Genomic DNA, 24,526 nt, shown 5'->3' on the forward strand with positions numbered 1-24,526 from the left:
TGTTTCTTCAATCTGTTTACTTTCGGGAGGGGCCCTTCATGATAATGGTAATGAAGCTTGGTACTATGGAATATTATTGATGAGTTTAGATATAGGAAAGATAGTTCTTTTCTCAGCCATAACTCAGAGTTGTATTTGAGTCAACAACAGCAGTGCCTAGTAGTAAGAAATCATGAGACAAAAAAAGTAACTAAATCCTGTGTCTTATATATTTGCATTTGAAAAAAAGATATGAAATGTGCAAGAAGGCTATTTTTGCAGGAATAGTGTGTATGCCATATAATCCTGTTTCAATTTTCCTGCGTTTTCAAATGAAAATACATTTAGGAAATGTAGTATTTAAAGTTTCCATGCTATATATGCTGTAGATTACTATAAAAATGCACGCTTACTTTATGTGGATGATATGCGCCTTTTTATGACATGCTTGTGGCTGTATTTTGACTTCAGTGATGCATATGTGTTTCTGAGATGAAACAAATACAAGCCTTGTTGACAATGGTATCAGCAGGATTTGACATTTCTTGAAAACATGTTGAAGTTAATAAAGTGGGATTTGAGCTTTCCCTTCCCAGTGCTGTTGGTATCAATGGAGTTAACTCATAGTCAGCCACTTAAACCAGGGTTGGTTTTTGGTTGGATATTTTAACCTGACATATAAGGGTTTTCTACTGCTGCTCAAGCGACTTGAGCTTGGGACCAACAGCTCCAGGAGTGGGCTTAAGTAGATGCGGCAGAGCAGAGCCCCAACAGTGGGTTTCCCATGGGAGAGAGGGCTCTGAATGTGGTGTATTGATGTGCCCAGCTCTCGCTGTCTGTTATTTCTCCAATCTCTGCAGAATACTGTATTCCTGTATAGGAGGAGCAGTAAAGTTTTGAAGCTCAGCCAAGTCCAAACATTGTTCCTACAACTATTAAGTAAGACAACAAATATTAAGGGCCAAATATCTTAACTGCAGATAAATAAAATTGTATACTCTGCCAAAACTTAAGAGTTTTTCTTAGGAGGAAGCCCTGAGGTTTTCATTTAATGGGATGTCTCATCTTATGCTACTAAAAACTTGCAAGGAAAATGGTGGATTTGTCCTCTTACTGCTGATGGTTCTTATGCTACAGCATTACCAGTTTGTATCGATGGAGGAGAGTTGAACTGTTTCATATACTTCTGTTCTTCAGGTTGAATGAAATGGAAAAAAAAGTAATCATATGGCATTAGTAAACTCCCAACGAGTTAATGTACTGTAATCTTTTCTTCCATTTTGATACTTTCAAGGACATGTAGAAACAAAACGCCTGAATTCTGCTTCCAGGGCAATCTGTTTGATTTTGGTTGTCATATCAACCAGGAACAGAATTATGCCTATATAGCTTGTTCTGTTACTGTTCACTCTAACGCAAAGCTAATAATGGTGGGGAAAACATCAGTGTATCTGTGTGGGGCTTTCCTGTTTAAGAAATAATTTTAGGAAGTTTAGGCTACTGGTTGCGGTAAGCGTAGCTTTTATGTTCCTGTGCTGCAGTCTCCTTGGTCTTTTTCTCCACCTTTCTGCCCCCTCCCACCGTTTTTCCTTTTTCTTCAGTGATTTTCCTATGTGCAAGAGCTGTCCTCTAGAAGTCTTTTTTGAGACTTCCAAGAACTGCAGTGAAACAGTCTGCTTGATACTTTGAGGAAAATGAGGAAAACTAGTTGGTCATGTTGCACAAGTTTCCTCCTGAACAATTCCAAGTGTTTGAAGACTCGAGATCTTTCATTTTCAGTTTCTTTAAAAGCAGATCCCCCAAAGCAGCTCTGGAATAGATACAGGATGAATTTATTTTGCAACTGGGGAAAGCAAACAGAAAGCCCAGCGTACTGTGACTATGCTTGTTTGTGTAGGAAATTAAAGTGATCTCTATTTCACTCAGGTCAGCTCTCAAGAGTGTACAGGAAAACTGATAATTTGCTAAAGGATTTCCTTTTGGATTTTCAGTGACATGTTTGGTTACCATAACACTGCTGTTTTGACCTGATGAACACAGCTGTAAGGCTGAAGATTAAGTTTTAGGGGACTGGTGGGGTTTTTTGGTTTGTGTGTTTTGTTTTTAACACTAAAGAAATGTGGTGGTGGTGTGTTGGTTAAACTGGCATTTGTAGAAACACTGCTAGAACTGTTTGTTATGTGTATGAAAGTATCCAAAGAGTAGAGTGCATCAAAACAGCTACACTGCAAGCGTTGGAAAGGGAGCAAACTTTGTATTCTTTACAACAGTGTTTAATATTTCTTCAAAAAAAGTTACTTGCTGTGAATACAGCTCTCTGGAGCCTTCTTACCTCCAGGGAAGAAATAATATTTCAGTTTGCAGACCATTGCATTTTTGTACCAGATGAGTTTTGAACACAAATTACTGTATTATTCACTGATTTGACATTCTTTATTGTGTGGCTGAATAAAAGGTGAAATCAGCAGATTTTACAAGCGTCATGAAAACAGATTTTATTTCAATTAGGAAATGCTTGCATGTTTTTTAAAAAACTGTTTTTGGATTAATTATATTAATTTGGAGATATGATAATGGATTAATGAGTTAATTAGTGCCTTCTCTTTTTGCCTTTTCATACAGGAATCAAGAACTTAAAGACTTGGGAGAACTTGCTCCTCACTGGGACAATATGCGCAAAAGTGTTATTGCTCACTGTGATCAGATGTTGAGCATGTACCAGGATACTCTTGCAGAGCTTGGGAAGCATACAGGTATGGAAGTAGCCTCTCCTCTTCTGGAGCGGTTAAGAATTAACTATTTTGATTTTTATTAAATAGTGGCATATTCAGCAGAAATAAAACATATAAAAATGAAATATTTGTAATCATTGTATTTCTGAAATACTCACGGGTGCCCTCTTTCCTCTTCTAAATTTTTTTCATACATTCCATCGGTTTTTCACAGTTAACATGATACATGGTTACATAGCAGCCAAAAAAAATTGGAGAAGTGGGGGTGTGTGTTTCAATTGCACGTTCCCTTGAATATGCATGAATATATACTTAAATATACTGCTCTGCTAGTATTGAATACCACCTGCCAATTGAAAACAGCTTTAGAGGTAGTTTTGCCAGTTTTTCTTCACACCTAAATTAACTAACATTTAACAGTCTGCAAGATAACAGTAAGATGTAGCTATGCCTTCTGTATCCTTAGTGTAGTAGTTGTCATTGCCCGCATTGTGCCAGAAAAGCCCAAAATTAATATGGGATGGGCAGTCTGTCCTCAGTCCAGAAACAGCAGTATGTACTGTCTTACTTTTTTTCATGTGGAGACGGTGGTCTTATATCCTGATGTGCACTGGGTGCTTGTTCAGTTAATATCTGCCAGAGTCTTGTGGTCAGAGGCTATAATGTATCAGCGTGTCTGGATGACAGTGGAATAAGGCAGCATCAGTGACAAATGTACAGAAAAGGCAGCTGGTATTTTCCTCCTGTAGTAATTCTTACTCACAAAAAGAATTATTTTTTCTTTTGAATATCTTTTCTTTTGATTGTTCACAAGTCATTCAAGGTACTTAATGATAATTCTTTTCTATTTTGTGAGATTTCTGTCTATTTATAGCATGCCTTTCTGCTTCTTCCTGCTAGTGCACTTCCCTCCCCCCTCCCCATGTTTTTGAGATGTTCTGGAATGAAATGGGCACATTTGTTCTGAATTACCACAAAGGCCTTGTGTTGTTGCTGCTTTCTTGCTGGTGTCAGACTTCTAACACCAGTCTCAAAATCACCATCTCTAATATGTGTTTTCAATGACCGTGCTGCCATTATTGCTTGCATATGCTCTTTTGCTCTATATTCTCACTATTAGATGTTCCCACTGCGGCCTTACTCCCATGTGTAGCAGTGCATTTCAGAGGTAAACACTGTGCATTTTGTTACATATACATAAGTTTGCAACCTAGAATATTTCTGAAAAAGGAATAATTATAGTTATGAATATATTTTTAAAATAGAGGTATAAATGATTAGGAATATTAATTAAGTTTGATGACACAAAATTGGTAGTAGCTGTTGACACTCTCAGGGGCAGAGAGGCCCTGCAGAGGGATCCGGACAGACTGGAGAGCTGGGCAGTCACCAACTGCATGAAGTTTAACAAGGGCAGGTGCTGGATTTTGCACTTGGGGCACGGCAACCCTGGCTGTACATAAAGAGCGGGGAATGAGAGGCTGGAGCAGCCCCACAGAGAGGGACCTGGGGGTTCTGGTCGACGGCAAGCTGAACATGAGCCAACCGAGCCCTGGGGCACATCAAGCCCTGCATTGCAGCAGGGCGAGAGAGGGGTTTGTCCCACTCTGCTCTGCACTGGTGTGGCCTCACTTCAAGTGCTGTGTGCAGTTCTGGGTGCCACAGTGCATTAGGGATATAAAGCTACTAGAGAGTGTCCAGAGGAGGGCCATGAAGTTGGTGATGGGTTTAGAGGAGAAACCGTACAAGGAGTGGCTAAAGTCCCTTGGTTTGTTCAGCCTAGAGAAGAGGAGGCTGAGGGCAGACCTCATCGAGGTCTTGCGGCTTCCTCACAAGGGGGGGAGGAGGAGGCGGAGGGGCAGATGCTGGTCTCTTCTCTCTGGTGACCAACAATAGGACCCGAGGGAATGGTAGCAAGATGTGCCAGGGGAGGTTCAGGGTGGATATTAGGAAAAGGTTCTTCCCCCAGAGGGTGGTGGAGCACTGGAACAGGCTCCCCAGGGAGGCATCACGGCACCAAGCCTGATGATATTCAAGCAGCACTTGGACAACGCCCTCAGAGATACGGTGTCAATTTGGGGTTGTTCTGTGCAGGGACGGGAGTTGGACTTGATGATTCCTGTGGATCCCTTCCAGCTCAGGACATTCTGTGATTTTATGATGGTAACATATTTTGAAATATCTGATACATATTTAGGAAGAATTTGCAATTTTTCCTTAATTGTTCCTAGTTTTCTACATAGGCGAAGCAAAAAATTTTTTTTGTGTACTGAGTAATGGGAGCAATCAGATTTTAGTTCAATATACAATTAAAATGCATAGCAGAATAATTTCTTCTTATAGAGAACTGGGTGCATTTACTTTTATTATAACGCATCTGCTGCATTTAGGAGGTGAGACACAAATCTTTCCCTTCCAAAATAGGCATTAAAACTGGACTTCTATCATTTATCCATCATCTAATACAGGACTGACCATGGTATTTCTCGCTCCAGATTGCCCTGTAATAGCTTTCTTGGTCATAGGAAAAGATAAATGCTGTTTTAGTATGAACAAAAAACAGTCTCTAGCTGAAACTAAACATTTTGGGAGTAGTTTAAATGTTTTGGATGGGAGAAAGCTCATCTGTTACACTAAATGTATAAAAAATTGCATTTTGGTTGCAAAAGTTTTTAATTTCTTGTATTTATGGTTGTTTTCAAACATCAGAATATTTCAGTTCTGATTTTGGCATACTACCTCCTGATCCAGTATGATACTTCCTATGTTTCTGTGGTTTAACTAATGTACTTTTTTTTTTAATGCTTTGCTAAATATGTTTTGAAAGCACACCATGAAGTATCATATGCAAGGCAATAAATACAGATAATGAAGAAATCAACATAATAATTATCACTTACAGGAAATATTGAAATGACCTGAGATTTTTTTTTTAAAAAAAGTGTAATCTATTAAGCATAATTTCTGCAAGGCCTGTATTATGCCAGGTGAATTTGAAAAGGGTCGGTGATGTTAAATGACCTGTCTTAACTGTGGTTTGGGAGAACTGCAGTGGACCAGAGAACACAAGATTATTGAGGAGGATGGAACCAGCCTATATTAAAACGAGTAGGAACACTTCTTCAAAAACAAAACACAGCAGAAAACCAAAGTAACCTAATAATTGTTCTGCAGATGAGAAATAACGAGGAGGTTTTAATCTGGAGGCCAACACTCAGGTGCATACCTAAACCTCACTTCTTCAACAACCCTTTTCCCCCCCTTGCTAATACAGTGCTGGTAAGATACTTGTTTATACTTGGAAAACCCCTGATTTTACATCTTGTGTGAAAAGTTACTTTAACATGCGAAAACTTATTTTATTGTGGTCAGTGGGCTATGTGCACATTCTAAAGCCAAACAATGAATAAATAATAAAGTCCTAATGAAGGCAATATTTGCCTTTGACTCTGCATTGTAGCATTTTTATTCTTATTAAATCACAAATTAAATTAGATGGTAAATCCTCTGAGTAGTGAGTATCTCTTTAAAGCTGTTCCATAGAGGTCTACCATCTTTAAATTATAAATATAAAGGGGGGAGGGTGGGATGTATTATGTATACTTATGTAGAGCTTGACTAAAGCCACAAATCTGCATTTTGATCCTGTAGGCAATATAGGATTTGCTTGACCAAAAGTAAAACAAAATCTAAAACAGATTCTTATATGCTTCTGCTGTCTATTACTTGACTTCAACCAGATTTTTTCCCCTAGATCATTTGAAACAATTAATTGCAGTTCTCTGCAAAACAGAGATTAATCTTCCTGCATACTGTTTTCAGAAGTTTGTGCCTACTGCTTTTTTTTTTCCAAAGGAATAGGATGGATGTGGATAAAATTAATTTCATGTTTTAAGATGTCCTGGTTCATCTTCCATTCCCATTTGGGATGGTTCTTCTCTATAAACAATACACATTATAACTTTAAAAAACAAGATTATATTGTTTGATAAGACAGCAAGACAGAGATAGATTTGACTTCATACTGTTGGTCACACAAAAAATAACCTTGAGAGAACATTGTAGAGACTGGAAATTTCAGTACTCGTAAGGTAGAAAATGCTAAGATTAGAGATGTGAGTACAACTTTAATTCAGACTTTTTAGGTCAACTTATTTTAACACAGTCTACTTTGCCACTGTGAGAGATTAATGCAAAAAAAGGTTTTGCTTTACAGTTCAGCCTGTGTAGGCTTCGTACTTTATCTTGGTCAGCACATTGCCCTAGCTCGGGTTGAGGCTGTTCTCTCCATTTTGAAACAGCTTGAAAATTGCAGTGCTCTGGAGTACCTGTGCGTCTGCGCTGGAAATCCAGATCTGCTTGGAAATAGGCACCCATCCTAGTAGGGACAGTTTGCAATCAGCAGTACTCCTACTTAAGAACTTGACAGGTTGGTTTTCTAAACTAGAGCAGCCTTCTGTTACCTGGCCTTAGATACAAAACTCCTGAGTTGGATTGTTACCTTGGGAAGACTTATTTTAAGACAAGGCCGACTGGCCACATTCCTCTAGGAAAGCCATGGAGTGCTTTTGCTTCTGCCATTGCTTGGCTACCATGTTGGCAGCCAGAGATATCTGGAGGCACTAACTCATTGACACTCGTCTCCCTCCTTGGTACATCAAAAGCAGGGTTAATGTTAACATGTTTAGCGTTTTTGCTTTGTTACTCGCTGAACAATTGCTTTCCTTTAACATGGGGCTTTTTACATGTATCTTGTCACAAACAGTTCTTAAGGACCAACTCCACGTAGGTCATCTAGGCGCAAATAGCTCCAAACTCCTTTTGTATCAGCGCTAGGGAAGACTCTGTTCACTCATAACCAGTATACAGAAGGGGAGATAGCACCTGTAAATACAGTTTTTTCCAAAATATGTCAACAATACTCCACATTTCCACAATCCTCCTATAGAATCACGTGTTGGGTTTTCTGAGAGAACTGCTTCATGCTCAGCTGAGCTATTTGTGGACTCTAATGGAGAAGGCTGTTGTTAGTAGACCACTTAATTTGTTTTTAAAATTGAGATATTGCAGTGAAAGTATCAGGAGACTGCATTAGTGCTAGACAGCAATTTTGGCTTAGCAGCATATTTACTGAAAGTGGAGTTTTAAGGACGTTAAGACTGTTTCATATTTGAGTTGTTTTGGCAAATGCTTTTAGCCTCAAAAATGGGGGAAAATTTAAAGAATGCCAAGTATTTTTATTTCAAGGGTATGCAATAACAGGAGTCTAAAAGGGTTAGGTAACAGCAAAACAAATAATTTCAGGTTAATCTAAAACAGGTGTGGTGATTTTGGGGGCAGTAGAACTTTGAAACTTGTTTGTTTGTTTGTTTTAGTTTGACCTGAAATGATTTTTCCCCCTCCCTGAATTTTCCCCCTGAATTTTTTTTTTCCACTTCAGTCATCAAACTGCAAATTCTATTATTCACCCAGCCCTAGAAGGACAATCAAGGTTAAGGCAATTGAATATTGCTCTGGAGAATTGGACACTATCCCTGCCTCTGTCACAAAGTTCCTTTGTGACACTAGGCAAGTCAGACTTCAGAAGTGGTTAGTGCGTAGTGTTCTTTTCTGGAACCCTGGCAATAGACGCAAGCAGTTTTACGGAAGTACTCAGTACCTATGGATGTAATTCAGCTCAGTGAGAGCTGTGCTTCCAAAATGGAATGTGATGTTGCATTATAATGCGTACTCCGCAAAATGAGATCCTCCATATCTCGTATTGATGCATTGTTTCTTAAATGCTTCGACCTTAAGTTATTCTCTGCCATTAGAATGGATAAAATTATAACCCTTTTACTCAGCCAGTTAAAATTATTCTGTAAATATTTGTAAAGCCCTTAGAAACTGCAGTGATGCATGCAGTAGACAGATTTGAGGAAATTAATAATCCTGTCTTTGTCGGGGGCTTGGGCAATATATTTGAATCCAGATACCGAAGTCAAAGTTGGAAACAAAATATTGAATCACTGCTTCTAAAGCAAGCAGCAAAGACTTTAAATGTTCAACGAGCTGGAAAAAGCTAGTATGTAATATGTCATCGAAGTCTATTTAACAGTTCCTCTTCAGGTGGATGTCACATGAAGGTTGCATCTATATTCTGCAATTTCCTAACTTTGAAGAGTTTAATCTTGCAACAATAACAACTATTTTAATAGAGTTAAGTACAATTCACCAAGTTACTTGAAAACAAACAAACTATACTGAAAATTCTATTATCCTATGGATGATACTGGCAAATGCAGACTGAGGTATTAACTCAACTGCATAGATACCTCATACCTGAGTAAACAGAATAACTGATAGCAGTGGGCAGTTATTATCCCATAGGTTTCTGGCACTGGATAGGAAGGGAATCTTCCTTCAAAGGTCTTCCCTGAAAAGAGGAATAACAAGACTCAGCAATGCTGCATGTGTTCTACTCCAGTTAAGGAAAGAAGTGTACTCTGGGGAGAGCAGGCTTTTCTCCTTCTTACTCTTCCTTTGCCCATTCCTTTTAATCTGCTGTCATCTTATTCTCCTCTTAGTCTGCCAGTGTCTCCTTGTCTCAGATCCAGTTATCATTCCTTAAGCTTCGATCTTGGTCTCAGTGAATTCTTATAAATAATCTGCCTCCTTTCTGTTTTCTTTCCTAATGATTTACATCCTGCTTGCCCACACTATTCCCATTTCTTTTGTGATACAGTTTGTTTCCGTCACTGCTCCCATAATATTGTCTTGCTGCGCTTTCCAGGTGCAGGTTTCCTACTGCTGTTCCTCATAATCAGTGACTCCTAGTTTCAACCTGCATCCCCAGGTTTCCTATCAAATCTGAATCTTTGACTCCTGCCAATTGCTTTTCTTGCTACCTTTGTTCTTAATCTTTGTTAAATTATTATTTTAAGTTACTAAGCTTAGGTAGCAGCCTAAGCTGGTCTGGAGCATCTTTGGTGCCCTCTGGCAATGTGATTTGCCTTGTGGGGCTCATGTTCAACAGATAACATCTAGCAAATCTTGACTGAGCAAGTCAAAAAGAAGAATTTAAAATATTTTTTTTTTTTTAACAAGAAAAGGTTAAACCTTTAAAAAAATTTTTGTTTCTTAAATCCTATCTGAATCAGAGGAGTTTTAGTCCAAATGATTAATAGTTGGCAAAATGATAGGGTGCTGAAATATGGTCTAAGTAAACGCTGGTCTGCTTGAGTGAGAAGATAAGACCACCTCTCTTTCCTAATCTACTCCCTTTTATTTTATATATATGCTGTATCAAATATTTCCAGGTAAATTACATTAGCATACTGTCAGGTTTTAATTATATTCCTTTATACCACCATATAATTACTCATATTCTCATACTTTTGAAGTATGCAACCAGCTTTATTTATTTTTTTCTAGAGCATTATGTTTCTTGTAACTCTGGCTTTTTAAAAAGAAAACTAATTTATAGCTTTTCTTAAACTGATTTGTTTCTTTATTTGAACTTTCTAGGAAGAATGCATAGCCTAGTCAATGAAATACTTTTGTTTTATGAAAAAAATGTTACTTGGTGAAAATGTAGTACCATCATAGCTTTGAAGCCCTGTGTTTTTAGCACAGAATAAACATAATGCACATTAACTGTGACATTGTTTCCAGCAGACCGCAGACCGATTTCAGACAGCAGGAAAAAGTGTCTATCACCTAGAATAAAAAATTAGATTTTGTGAAGTAAAAGCTGTTTTGTTGCTTCTAATATGGATGCATGCTGAGACTCGGTTAGTGAACCATTCTTGTCCTAATATACAATTACACATTAAAAGTAAATTAAAGAAGACTCCTAACATACAAATATTGTCCTCACATTAAAAAGAAGACAAAACATCTGCTGGGTGCTTAAAATAATGATTCTTTAAATTTTTGTTTTTCAGGTTCTTCCTTCAAATCAAGCTGTAGCAAAGGAGAAAAAACATTAGAATTCATCCCAATAAATCTTCATCTGCAAAGAATGCATGTGCATAGTCCTCGATTGAAAGGTAAAGTATGTTCACTGCAGAAATTCCCTAAGTATGACAAAGTATGCTTTGAAATACAATTAAACTTGCCACTGAGAGGTATGATTTCCATTTTAGCTGGAATTTCCATTTCCTTTTTAAGATGTAAATGTCTTAGTTTATCCGTTTTCAAGGATGAACATTAGGTGGGCATGCTTTCAGATGAAACCTTAAAACCACAAAAGAACTGAAAGGTATGCTGTTTAGAGAGTTGAATCTTGATCATTGTGAATTTTTCACTTCATGGTAGGATACTGGCAACAGTCTTGTTCAACTTTGTAGGTGGTTACATAGAGATGCTACAGATAAAAAGCATGGAAAGTAATAGTATTAAATTGGTAATTTTTAAAAATAAATTTATATGCAATTTCAGCTTAGATGGATTTGGAAGAATGCTGAGGAGAAAAGAATATCACAAGAAACACAGTAACTTTTAAAGAAAATTCTGAGATTCATTTCATGTTGCATGTGTTTTGCCGATCGGTGAAGTTTGTACAGCTTTAGCTTGTTTGTAAGATTCCTGCAGTATGGCTTGATACAGAGGTTGCTTGTATGACTAGATTGTTGCTTGGTTTTTTGTTTGTTTGGTGGTGGTTTAGGGTTTTTTTTTAAATAAAATCAAAATCAAACTTCCAAATTCATTATTGAAAAATCTGTACTATTGTACACGTTTGAAGTGTTTGATTTTTCTCTTTTTTAATGAGTTCTAGAAACTCTTCTGTATGTTTATTTCCTGCCTTTGTTTTATATACATATCTGGAACCTGTCTGACTTCCTGAAAGGTTTGATTTTGTTCTCTCAGGCCTGTGCATCTGCTTCTAAAACCCAAGCTTTCAGTTTTGGATGTTGTTTGGTATATTTCTGGAGCAACTGAGTATGTACTGTCCGTAGAGGACCACACTTAAGTAAATCTTGAGATCAAAGGAGTGACCAGCTTGCCCATCCTCCACATTTCTACAGACTCTGAACCTACACCCAGACATACTGCCGCTGAGATCAATCAGAAGTCCTGAGTCTGTGCTGAAATTTAGGAATCGAGTCCAAAGTTAAAGCTATGCAAGGGATTTCTCTGCCTCATCTTCCGAAGCCACAAGTTTTGGATACTGACTGCAGAGCTTGGAAAACTAAGCAGTGGTTAACTAAATTTCTTTTAAGTTCCTTTTTTTAAGTAAATTCCAGGCGTGTCATGCTCATTTTGTTTCTATGACACTTCAAACAAATAAGTAAATGCAGAATATACGTTCACTGAAATGTATTAGTAACCTATGCGTGGTTAAAAATATTCTGTTGTAGCAGTGCAGAGCTAATACTGTCATGATTCATACTGACACACTGCACAATGTTCAGTAAGATTCACGTCATTCTAGGGCATGGGCTTAATTTTTCATTGTGATCCATAATGTCAGTGTAGTGTAAAAGCCAGCGTTACCTGTCTTGTTTCTAAGGTGGTTGGGCTTTTTCCCCACTGTGCCACCAGAGATAGTGATAGAGCACAATACATTTCCTCCCAGAGACTTCTTGGGTGAACTCACCAGCCTAGGTGATGAGAGTTGCACAGTTCCATCAAGGGCAGTGTTACTTTTAAACTTAATATATCTTATTTCTTAGGAAGCCTTAATGACCCCAGTGCTGCTTGTGCCTGAATCAGCTTATTCAGTGCTACCTTGTGCCATGTAAGCATTTGCTTAGTGATAGGTGCAAATATCTCACTGATTCTGCTGAAAATACGGCCATTCTCTAATACCTTCTGGAAAGGGGGATAATTTTCCATAATGTTATCTGTGATTCTGTTTAATACAGAATTCTGTTGCTGCTGCTTGCATATAGTTTTAGCAGCATCCTTTGGAGATCAAAGATTATATTGATACATACATATGAGCAAATCATAGCACAGTGAATAATTTGTTGATCAACTGAGATCTATTAAATTTGCTGTCACTGTAGAAATACGGAAATTACACTCTGTAAGGTTTTTGCCTTAAAAATAAAATCTGCATCTAAAGCACGTTCTAAAACAGTAAGTGCAAAAAATAATTATAGTAGAGGTATTCTGTGTACTGCTGATGTTCATCCACTACCAGGTTGGAACATGGGGACGTCTGATTGTCTGGTAGATAGTGTATTGATTCAATATTTTATTTCTTTCACTAAAAATCGGTTTCTTCAAACATTTGAACAAGATGGGGATTTATAGTGACAGAATATGACAGCACAAATGTTAATTTAGCTGATGTCTTTAATGTATCTGATTAATTCAAAACCATTTTTGGATTTGTAATGACTACAGGTGGCCAGAACCTTAATTTTATATCTTTTTAAGAAAACCTCTCTGGGAACAGGATGTTGTATGTTTATTTGCTAAATAAGAAGTGAAATTAAATATGCCACTTAATCACCCACAACTTTTATATTACTTGAGTTTTGCTTTGTTTTTAATTAATTTTTCTCCTTTCTCTTCCAAAACCACTTTGCTTGTGGCATATGGTTAATCCATAATTGAAAAAGCTACAGAAAGAGATAAATGTTAGAATCATCCTCTAAATTTAGAACTTTGTTTAAATTATAAAACTCTCCCTTTTTTCTTTCACGTCAATTGAGTGAATATTAGTTAGAATTAGATAACACTGGTTTTGTTGCACTCAAGTTTAGATATTGTGAAACGCTAATAAAGAAGAGAACTTGTGTTAAAATCAGGGAATTTATGCCTACACATATTTTTGGAAGACTGACATCGCAGTTATTGGGAGCTCTTTTTATTTCTCTGTGTACAATGGGTTCCTCACAGTATTCTGGTAGCACTATATTATAAATATAACAAAAAGTAATTGAAGATTGTTACTATAATTGCCTTTGGTGGGAGAAATTATTTTTGCATCTATTACATAGCCGCTGTCCCATCTGTTTAGTGTTCTGAAATAAGTTTCATTTTATGAGCCCTAAAGAGTTGTGTCTTGTATTAGATATAAACACTTCAAACGGTTTGTAGCAATTGCTAATCATTCTGGAGTAAGCAGCCCTTTGACATCAAGTTGATCTTTCTCTTGCTGTGCTTTGCTTGGCATGTATCAAAAGGCACCTGGAATATAACCAGGAGAACGACAGGAAAAAATAAATGAAAAAGAAAAAAGTAAACATTCAAAGAGGTCTCCATTAAGCAAGCTGATGAGCCATAAAGCTGTCATTAACCCTTACACTGTCAGATATCTTCATTTTGGGAAGGCAAGATAGGTTTTAATCCCATCTATCATGCGTATGCACATGTCTATATGCTTTTTTTGTTCAATATGTTCGGTAACACATTTACTGAACTCTGATTTGGGTTATTATTGGGTACTGACATGGAACAGAAAATACCTGTCTGATTAAACTTCCAGTAGGAACAGCTTTGAGAAAAATACTATTTCTTTATGGGATACCTGTATCTCTGTCCATTTGATAAACATCAGATTTTGCTCTGTTCATCATACCACAGAAGTTAAATTTATATATTGCCATACCTTTGCTTTTGTCCCTGTTCATACATTAAGTGTGCACGCTTGTTTTAAATAAATTTGGTAGACTGAAGAGTTGTTTTGCTTCTGGCCAGTGGCACGGACTGACTGCCTCCTGGGAAGGCAAGCAGGTTGCTTCAAAATCAAGACTGAGCTGTGCTTGACATAAAAATCTCTCTCCTCTTTAAAATGGGCTGATAAAGCTTAGATGTTTATGGAACTTCTACAGTGTCACTGTAGTTGTCACCATGTTACAAAAGCTCTGTGTTTTATTCGGGAAGGAGTGATGAGCAGGCAGTTTATATTCCTGCACGGTGAAGGAATTGTCTTTTGGTGAGTGTGTAACTGGTTTTAGTGTTTCACTTGTGTAAGTAGGAGCTTAAAGTATCTTTGAGTCAGAATAATTCATAGGAAATGCTGATTGATTTAAAGCTCAATTTCCTTGCACTCTCATCTTCTGCATTTTCTGCCTTCAGATTCTGAGCTAATTATTTCAGGAAGGGTTGAGGGTTTTTTTAAGATCTATTAGTTAATAACTTTGGGAGCACACTGACGATGTGATAAAGCTCCTACAGCTCTGCTGCATTTTAAGCTTTGTTTCTGTTGTAGACAGTTGTCATCAGTAGTGTGTTCTTGAAGTGGATCATGGTTCTGAGTTACTGGAGCATTCCTGTACCAGTGCTTATGCTGGCACTGCATGTCCTTCACAGGAGCTGCACTGATGTGTAAATGGAGCGCATCACAAGGCATTCCTCCTGAGCCTTGCAGCACTTCCCAGTGTACTGTGCTCTGGAAAGTGAGAGTGAGATTGCTCCCTGCCCATCACTAGAGTTGCAGACATTTTCTTCTTTGCCATCCTCAGTCTCCCATGTTCGCTTGCATGGAGTAGGTGCTCAGCTCTTCTGGGTGTGTTTGTGTCTCAGACAGCTGCTCCTTGACCATGCTAAGAGGAGGCCACGGGCTGACTGAAGGCTTCCTTCAGTCAGCCCCCGCCCCCTCCAAAAGGAGCTATAAGCAGAGTCACTATTTATTTTTAAAAGGCAGTCAGAAAAAGCACTAGGCTTTAGTCTTTTAAATGTAGTTTTCGTAAGTTATCTGGAAACTTATTCAGAAGTCATTATATAGTTAACCTGATGGGTTCATATCTTATTTTGGCTTCAAGCCACCATTGTTTTAAGCAATGGAACTACCTATTGTCAAGTACTGATAGAGCTCTCATAGCCCGAGATTGTGTATTATGGATAAATCTCTATGAAGACCTGAAAGAATGGGCTATTTAAGAATCTTGTAGCTCACCTGAGGCTAATGAAATTATGTCGATTCTCCTTTTAAGTGGAAATTGAAGAGTCACCAATTCGTTAGAGTTCAAATCAATTTGAACAAATATGCTTTGAGATTCAGCTCTGGAAGTAAAACATAGTTCATTAACTGTGAATCATTTGTACAGTCTTCTTGCTTTTAGGGATATTTATCATCAGAATGCAAGAAAAGTTCTATTTTAGGAGAGGATTGGATATTAATTTACATGGAAAGCTTCCTGGATGAATAAAATAGTTCACAAAAAAAAAAATCCTCTCATGTTTCCTTTAGAAGTACATTTTAAGAATGAGGCATTCTGACCTGTATTTTTATACCTCCAGTGAGCCTGGGCACAAAAGAGGTACTGCTTAGTGCAAATGTATATTCTGCAAATTTAAAATTAATCTTTGAAGGAATAATTACTGTGGTTTGGGATGTAATTAAATCTTCAACTCTGCACTGACAATCAATCACAGGCACAAAATGAGAGGCTGTTTTTAAAAAGGTGTTTCATCTCCAGTTCTGTAAGCATACGTCCATAGAAGTAGTTCATCACGTATGTCACAGAACATCAGGCACACACAGAGAGTAAAAACACTTTGTTGTCTCAGCAAAAATTTCAGTAGTATCGTTTATTTCCCATTCTGGTATCTTTTCAAGTGAAAACAACTGACTTGCTTTGTGTTTATAAGCTTATGTGAAAAGTAAGTATATCTCATAGAACAGAGCTCTTGAATTTAGAATTAAATGGGAAATTATATCTGAAAGTGGAAACTAGAAAAGTAGTGGACAGTTTTACTAGTCAGATTGTCAGATAGATTAATCACTGGAGCAACTTCTCTGGGAATACAGTGAATTCATTGCCACTTGAAGTCTTTAAATCAAGATTAGATGTCGGGGTTTTTTAGTTTTTCTTTCTTTTTTTTAAAAAAAGAAAAAGAGATGCCTTCACTCAACCAGAAGACATAAGCTTGATGCAGGAATCATCAGCTGTAATTCTGTAGCCTGTATTATTCAGGCAATCAGACTCTTCCATCATAATGGTCTTTTTTGACTCTAAAATGCATGAATCTGTGCATCTCGGCATGACTACAAGTTCAATAATAAAAGGGATAATGAAGTGAAATACACAAAGGGCCAATTTGCTTGGCAGCTTTGTAAACTGCAGAGCTAGAATATTGTTCTATACTGTGGCATATAATTTAGGTGTAGCAATAAATCAGGTAAACTTTCTAAGGTGTGTAGGTGGCTGTATGGAAAGATTTATTAGCTCTTGGGCCTCCTTGAGACATATTTTTGATTATTGTTGGACATAATACACACTTGTCCTCATGTCTTGTAGAGTAGATATCATAGTGCTACCATACCTTGGGCATAGGCACGTGCAAATCTCCATGCTTGTCTGTTCCTGTTCCAGATGCTTTGTATGATGTCATCACCGTGGGAGCCCCAGCAGCCCATTTCCAAGGATTTAAGAATGGTGGTCTCCGAAAACTGCTGAGTAAATTTGAGGCAGAAAGGCGAAAGTAAGTATTTTTATAAGTAGCTATGAAAATATCATTAAAGTTGCTTTAAAATGTTACGAGCTCACTGAGTAACAAAATAGTTTACCCTGCTGAACACATGGAAGAGTAAAATCTAGTAGGACTAGACAAGGTTGCATTCATAAAATAGTTCCTTCATTTTCCCTGCTTTGTTGGACTGCAAAATTGAAGCACAGTTTATTTTTAGTGTCAAGACTTATTTTGAACACAAACTCATAATTGTGAAATTTTCTTCCCATATTTCAGGAAGCTTGAGGAATATCAGTGCTTGAAAACATGCTGTTCAGAATGAGGCATCTCTTCAGTCATTCTTGTGCTAAGTGGAAAGTAGCTGTAGACAATTTTTCAGTAAAGAAGCAGTAGCTTAAGGTGGCATCTTTGTTTTTGACAGCCCTGGGCATATGTGAACAAAAAATGTTTTTAGCATGCCTGTGAAGTAAATAAGAAATTACTCTCACTTATTCTTCAGAAAAACCAAAAGCAAAGACGAAGGCCTTAACTAGGATTTCAGTTTATTGCTGTACTCAAATGCTTCATTAATCACTGAACATGTACAGAAGTATTAGTTGCATATTTTGCTAAGAATTGGATGTATTTGTGTTTGTTGCTATGGCTGTTAACAAGTTTTGAGCCATCACAGCTGTCACTGGCAGCACCCATAGTTGTGACTGCTCAAAACTTGGGCTAACTATGCCAACCCCATGCAATCAGTGGCACAGCATTTGCAAGGGAATGCGGGAGCACTGTAGGTATGCTGATCTAAATCATCATGAGGCTCCATAGAAAATTAATTCCATTATATTCAGTGCTCCAAAAAAGTTTCAGAGGCACTGTATCATAAAGAATAAAAGGAGAAATTATAAAAGTCTACTGTTGACTTCTACGTTGAGTAGAATTTGGCATCAATGCTAAAACCAAACAAAACCCAGCAGATATATTTGCTTTGAAAACTGTATTTTTTGTTTGCACTGCATGAAGTAAAAACCCTATTAAGTCTTCTAAAATCACCTCTGGTGACAAAACTTGCCAATGAAACAGGTATAACATTGAACACGAGACCCATGAATGGACTTCGTGTTAACAGTAGGTACCTGTTCTGCTGTCAGCAGGCTGGTATAGGCAGCCTTATCCCCATGATATGGAGGCCCATGGATTACGTGCTTCCTGATGAAGAAAATGTCTGAAGGCATTTCTTAAACTACCTGCTACTTAACTATCTGATTAATATAGTTGCAGTAGTATTTAGTGGTTTTTTATTATATTTCATAAGAAGAAATTGAAGTCCTAAGTGATATAAAGAACTTTGCAGTTCCAGTCTTCACAGTGTTCAGCTTTCAGAAAATGGACCACTTCTCACTTGCACAGTCCTGCAGCATATCCACACTGGGAGAATATGATTTCCCAAAATAGAGGATAGCTGTGAGGCAAACTTGAAATTATCATCTGTAATTTCTGTTCATTGGGGGGGGGGGGGGGGGGGTGGTGGTGTGGAAAAAAAAGGGAAAATGCCTTATAGGAGAGAGACCTAGTCTTTCTTGAGTTGTTCCTGAGAGAATACATACTGCAGAGTCTTACAAGAATAAATAGACAATGCCCTTGTTTTTTAGTTGCCCATAACAAGGGGAGAGATGATGATGATGATGGGCTGGACTCCTTTCTTTGGATCCTGTGCAGTGTTACATGTCAAAAGGCTAGGATGGCAACGGATACTCAGTGCAGCACAGTCTCTTCTCATTTTCATTCGCCCTTATTTCACTGAGTCAAACCATGTAGACCTCTAAGTTGATAGAGGATTGTGTTCAGGAGCACTGTGTAAAGCTTTGTGCAGGTTTTATCAAGGCATGTTATTCCTATTTCAAAGTGCCTACACATCACCTTATATTTGCCCTTCTTCTTAGACTTTTCTGCATTCCTCAGAAGCAGCTGTATTTTGGTGACTTTCAAGGACAGGATACTGGACTTTTACTCTGGCAGTGCAGTTTGTGTTTCTTTGTTCCCTTGGAAGAGCAAGAGTCTGTCTTTAGGGTGATATAACTAGAGTAACTATGTTACTATCCTGTCAGACTCTTCCAAAAAAAAAGAGCCTGAGTCAGGCTAGGCTAACAAACCTAAGTTTGAACACCGGAAACAGGAGACTAATTTTAGCAAATCACTTACCAGACCTGAAGAAATGGTCACGTAGTGTATGAATTCCCATGAAGCAGGACGGAGGAAACCTCTAAAATTTATCTTCCCCTCTATCTTCGAGGGCAGCTCAGAGGAAACCCCACACATAGTTTGTTTCTTTCTTCTGCAACTAGAAGTACTTATATGAGTCAAAAGACAGGAGAAAGGAATCTCTGAATGTGATCTAACTTATTTGAATAGTCAAGAGTGGGTCTACTTTAAATAGATACATGAAAGGACCATCCTCACTCTTACCACAGAGAAATTTATTTCACTGTGGCAATGACAACTTTATTTTGTATGCACCTCTTTGTTTAACTGCATGGGGATGCTTTGAGGACACGTAGCATTTCCAGGGCAGCTTTTACAATTTAAATTTTCTGTTTTACAATGGGAGCAGCTTTTCTGAAGGTTTGGTTGAAGGAAGAAGTGACACCTTGAGATATCAGTCAGAATATAAAATGAACAGAAAAAAAATGCAGCTTTAGCAGCTGTTTTCTCTAGGCTAACTGAACTGAAGACCTAGAGAAAGATGTGGGAAGAGACTATTTCTCAAGCTAATCCTGGTAGCTTTCAAGACTTTGTTAGTGCACATGACAGAATGCCTTGCATGCCTTTGACCTTCAGGTTGATTATTAGAACAGTTTATTGAAATATTCAACAGTGTCAGCATATCACATTATATTCCTTGCTGAAACCTGTACTTGTGGAATTAACAGACAAGAGGAACTGTTAACTGGTAGCAAGGTTATATCCCACTTTGCAAGGGCGTAATTGCATTTGCAATTGCCAAACCAAAACAAGAGTGAAGCATATGTTTCATGGAATTTTATCAAACGGAAGAATGTGAATAATGTGTATCTGAAGGTAGATCTGGCATGTTTTCTATTACATAGAATATACATTTTTGTGCAGACAAAAGAGGGAAAGGAATTGTGTAACTATCAAAAAATACAGTGGTTTTGCAATTTTTCTCTTATTTGTTACCACCAAGCAAGTCATATTAAAAGAAAAACAAAGGTATATTTCTAAAACTATGATCTCAAGAGGGAGAAAAGGGTTTTTGGGGTGAAAAACAAGACTCAGTATGTGATCTGAAGCCAGGTCCGTTGCTTTATAACTCATTCGCAATCTGTACTGTTCTTTATCTGCAACAAAAACACAGATAAAAGGCTTTACCAGTACAAACATCAGCCATGTCTATAAGGCACGACTCTGACTGTCCCGTTAGTAGCTAGTAGTGAACTAAGACCAGTAAGAAAAATGAATGAGGATTTTTTAAATCTTGTTTAGGCATGATAACAATTAAATTCAAGTAATTGAAATGTGTTGATTAAGGTATGCTAAATCATTGCAGAATATTAATTACCTGTGTATGATATACTTTCATTTTAGAATTTTTTTCATTATGCTGTATTGGTTTGTTGTTTTTATTTTTTCCTTCCTTATTTCTAGCTAAAAAAGAAACTAAGTCAGTAGTTCAGATTCAGTCTTCTGTTGGCCTGCAAGTATAGATTACTTCTCCTCCTAGCAAATGGGAATAGTACTGGAATAGTACTGAAAAGGATTTCCTGTTGATTTGTATTTTTAAAGCCAAAATAATTTAATTTGTATTTGAACTGTCTAAAAGGACCATTTTTTTTTGATGAAGCTTAGAGTTTTGGTCAAGGTGTGAGGTGTGCTCCTTCACTAACATACTTGTTACCAGAGATTTTATTAATGCTGAGACCTTCAAGGTTCTTATTACCTGAGTTTCATAACCTTCAACCCATTTCCATTCTCTGAGGAACCTGAAATGTTACTGTTTCATGGAAAATGCCACAGATGTTGAAACCATAGTGATTTGTATTTGATCTAATTGTAACCTTTATTCTCAAAGGGAAACCACAGCCTGTCGTGCATAGCACTTTTCACAGAGATGTTATTCTTTGCTCACTTCCCCTTTTTTGGGTGCATGTGTGTATATCTGTGTGTGATAGATTAGGCTTTTCATGGAGATGAACATTTTTTTCACTGACCATAAATCTATGTATTAAGTTTATTGGGAGTTTTGCTGAGAAACTGCCAAAGTTTGTGCCATTCATTGAGATATAAAAATCTCACCACAGTAATTCCCAGCCACTAAGCTCTCTGGGCAGAATTGTCTGAAGCATTTCCTTAAGCAGGCATAAAAGAAAGGGGACTGGGGCTGGAAAAAGAAGGGAAGAAGGAGTTTGGGGAGCTTTGCATGCAAAGGTTACAAAAGCCCATATGTTTTGGAGAGCAAGAAACTGTTCCATATACATGGACTCTAGGAGGAGAGTGGATCCATGACTTTGCCGTCCTTTCTTGTACTGCGCACTTCAGCAGGCTGCCAGGAAAGCCTCCACTGAAAAGGCACCATCTAGCCTCAAGCTTGTATTGAGGCACCATGCTTTTTGTCTTCTGATAGGAACCATGCTCAGTTGCCCTCATTAAGATTCTCCCCTACGTTAAAGGCTATTTGCATTTTTCCACCAATGTAAAGATACTCTGATATTAATTTGAAGGACTGTGGAAGGCTTTCCCTCGGCATTCAACCTTCCTGGAGTGGGTCTTCCTAGGAAGATTCACTATGAGATTCAACTATGCCAATCTGACATCTGTCCTACTTAGACCTCTAGAGGGCTGATGAAGGGCACCTTGACCTTTCTTTTCACTGAAACTCATGTCCCATTGCCAGTTGAAGGCACTGATGTAGAGTTATTCCAAGGGTCAGTGGGGAACAAAGAGGAAATAGAAGAGTGGCAAGAGAAGCTCTGTCCATACAGCCTTAGCCATTGCTTCAAGATAAGGATTCATGGAGATTTGGACTTCATAAGTAAAGACAGAAATAAGAACATAACTTCATTTTCTTCAATGTTAGAGTTTACAAGTTTGCAAGGGAATCTTAAGGAAATACAAAAAAAAAAAAAAAAAATTAGAAATCTCTCAGGCCTGTTTTCAAAACCACAGCACTGATCATATGGTTTAGATTTATTTCCTGAGGCAGTGAATTGTCCTGGGTTTTTTTATGTAGTCAATTTATTTTTGATCATAACTTCCCACTTCAGACAGAATACATGTAATGCATAAATAAGCCACTGAGTTGATATCCTCAGTAATATACATAAGTTCAAGGTTACCTGGGGGTAGATGTTCTTGCTGGATATGCTTTAACTTTGTTCTCGATGTTAATGTCTGCTGTTTTGTCCGTGAGAAATGCGAGGTCAAATGTTCATTGTTGAAAGAATTTAACCCAGTCCCAGATGGTGACAATTTAACTCAGTCACACAAATTACTCACTTAACAGCAGGAGTGGAGTTACCCGGAGTGTCATTAAAAATTAGACATTTAGCATATTGCAGCATTTATTCTCAGCCAAAAACTTCGTTAATTTAGAGTTAAAGTTGCAGATGTAGTCAATGTAACCTTTATTCAAATTACATGACAACATCATTAAAGCAATTTTAAAACTGAAATGACCGCCGACAGTCATGTATATGTAGCTAATGATGGTGCCAATGTATGGAAGCGATTAAGTGTGATTTTATGCGCTTAGTGAAAGCTTTGAAACTTAACCCAGAAGACATTATTAGAGACTTTTCAAAAGGTACATGACTTATAATATACTTTACATATCAAAGGTAGATTTTCATCGTGCTGCTGATTTCCCCCACCAGACCTACCCATGTGGCCTTTGCCCTAATACAAAAGTGTCTTCATACTTGTAATTCCCTTCATCTAGTTTCTGCATTAGGATACCTGTAAAAAGTTTCTCTATATGTTCTATTGGCAGCTGCTTCTTTTAAGTAGTACTACTTATATACCATAGCTATATACAGCAGCAAGCTCTAAAAATAGTTATTTATAAGGAAACTAGTTTCAGTTAGTTGGAAATAGTAGTGTCTTTTCATGAACAACAAAGCCACAGAAAATCTCAGGCTAACCTTAGATGCAACAGTGTTGAGACACAACTAGAAACTTCAGATACACCAAAATATGTTTTTTCTGAAAAGTAATTACTCACTTTCTTGAGGACAGAGGGGAAGTTTCCCTCAAATTCTGAAAGAAACTGAATATTTGGAGTCATCTCATGCATTCTGGGCTTACGGAAGTGCTAAAATTTGCCAAATAAAGAGGCCTGATAGAATACTACCTTCTGAATAAAGAGTCATTCTCTCTTCACTATTTCCTGTATTTAAAAGCTGTGATTTACTTTATTAGAATAAGAACTACCCACAGATTTAGTATCTTTCTTCCCTCATAGCATTGTCTGTAGCTTTTCTGCTGCAATATTCACTGAAGCTTAGAGCCGGGGGAGATCAGTGAAAATGATCTGGGAATTTAAGGCTGAGGGGAATCCCAAAAAGGAGTATGTGCACGGTGAGCTTGATAACGGTGTTAGCCAGATTCAGCCTGCAAAAAGGCTGTTTGATAAAGGGAGGGAGAAGCCTGAAGGGGAATTAGGGAAGATTATTCAGCGCTGTGAAGTATCAAGACTTCTAAGGCTATGTCTTCACTACAATTAACATAGACTATTACTCTCTGTCGCTGCCCTGTCTACTGAGCCTGACAGCTTGAGCGTTGTAGTGAATATAGAGATGGATATAACTTCAGAAGTTCATTTCACTAACAGTGTTGCCACCTTGAAGGTAGAGCTGCGGCTGTTTCCTTGTTTCTCAGAGGACAGGGATTTTTTTGCCCAATTCACTAGGAGAGACAGTTTATATGATTCATTTTGTTGAAATATTCAGAATTCTGACCTCTGCACTCAACAGTCTAACAACTCATGTAGTGGACTGCGAATTGGAGGCACGCAGTAACCTTGGTGTGGCTAGTAGCATGACTGATGATGCCAAAGTTTCACTGACTCAGATGCTGTTCGTCCTGACTGCCTCTGCACAGAATTGTATCTAAAAATGGAGACATGGGTGAAAGACAGAAAAATAGGCTGAGGTATTGTGGAATTTGGGACTGTAACTCAGCAAGGTATCTAAGGAAGAGGCTTAATTTTAATACTGCTTGAATCTATCCTTTTTTGCCAAAAGACTTAAGCCTTTTAAGTTTTATGGAAGTCACTTCTTTTGGGCTTCTGAATGTGCATTGCCTATGTCCTTTACTGAATTAAATTTAATTTCCAATGTGTAGAGACCTAATGAGGAGAAACTGGAAGGGACACTAGAATACATAAAGGGGAAATGGGGGAGTGAAGAGACTGAAATGAAAAGCAATGTGTGAAGTTCAAAGGATTGCAGGAGTGTTGAAAT

The 24,526-nt window shown here is 37.7% G+C and overlaps 1 protein-coding gene across 3 annotated transcripts in view; it reads left to right on the forward strand.

Annotated features, from left to right (window-relative positions):
- INPP4B (inositol polyphosphate-4-phosphatase type II B) overlaps nt 1–24,526 on the forward strand; it is a 340,922-nt gene that overhangs the window by 239,242 nt on the left and 77,154 nt on the right. For all 3 annotated transcript variants that reach the window (XM_075090503.1, XM_075090505.1, XM_075090504.1), the window contains 3 exons: nt 2,602–2,732; nt 10,637–10,741; nt 16,967–17,075. In XM_075090503.1, coding sequence (XP_074946604.1) covers nt 2,602–2,732; nt 10,637–10,741; nt 16,967–17,075 — 345 coding nt within the window. The remainder of the gene's footprint in view (nt 1–2,601; nt 2,733–10,636; nt 10,742–16,966; nt 17,076–24,526) is intronic.

The sequence above is a fragment of the Phalacrocorax aristotelis genome, chromosome 4 (assembly GCF_949628215.1).
Source record: "Phalacrocorax aristotelis chromosome 4, bGulAri2.1, whole genome shotgun sequence".
Taxonomy (NCBI): Eukaryota; Metazoa; Chordata; class Aves; order Suliformes; family Phalacrocoracidae; genus Phalacrocorax; species Phalacrocorax aristotelis.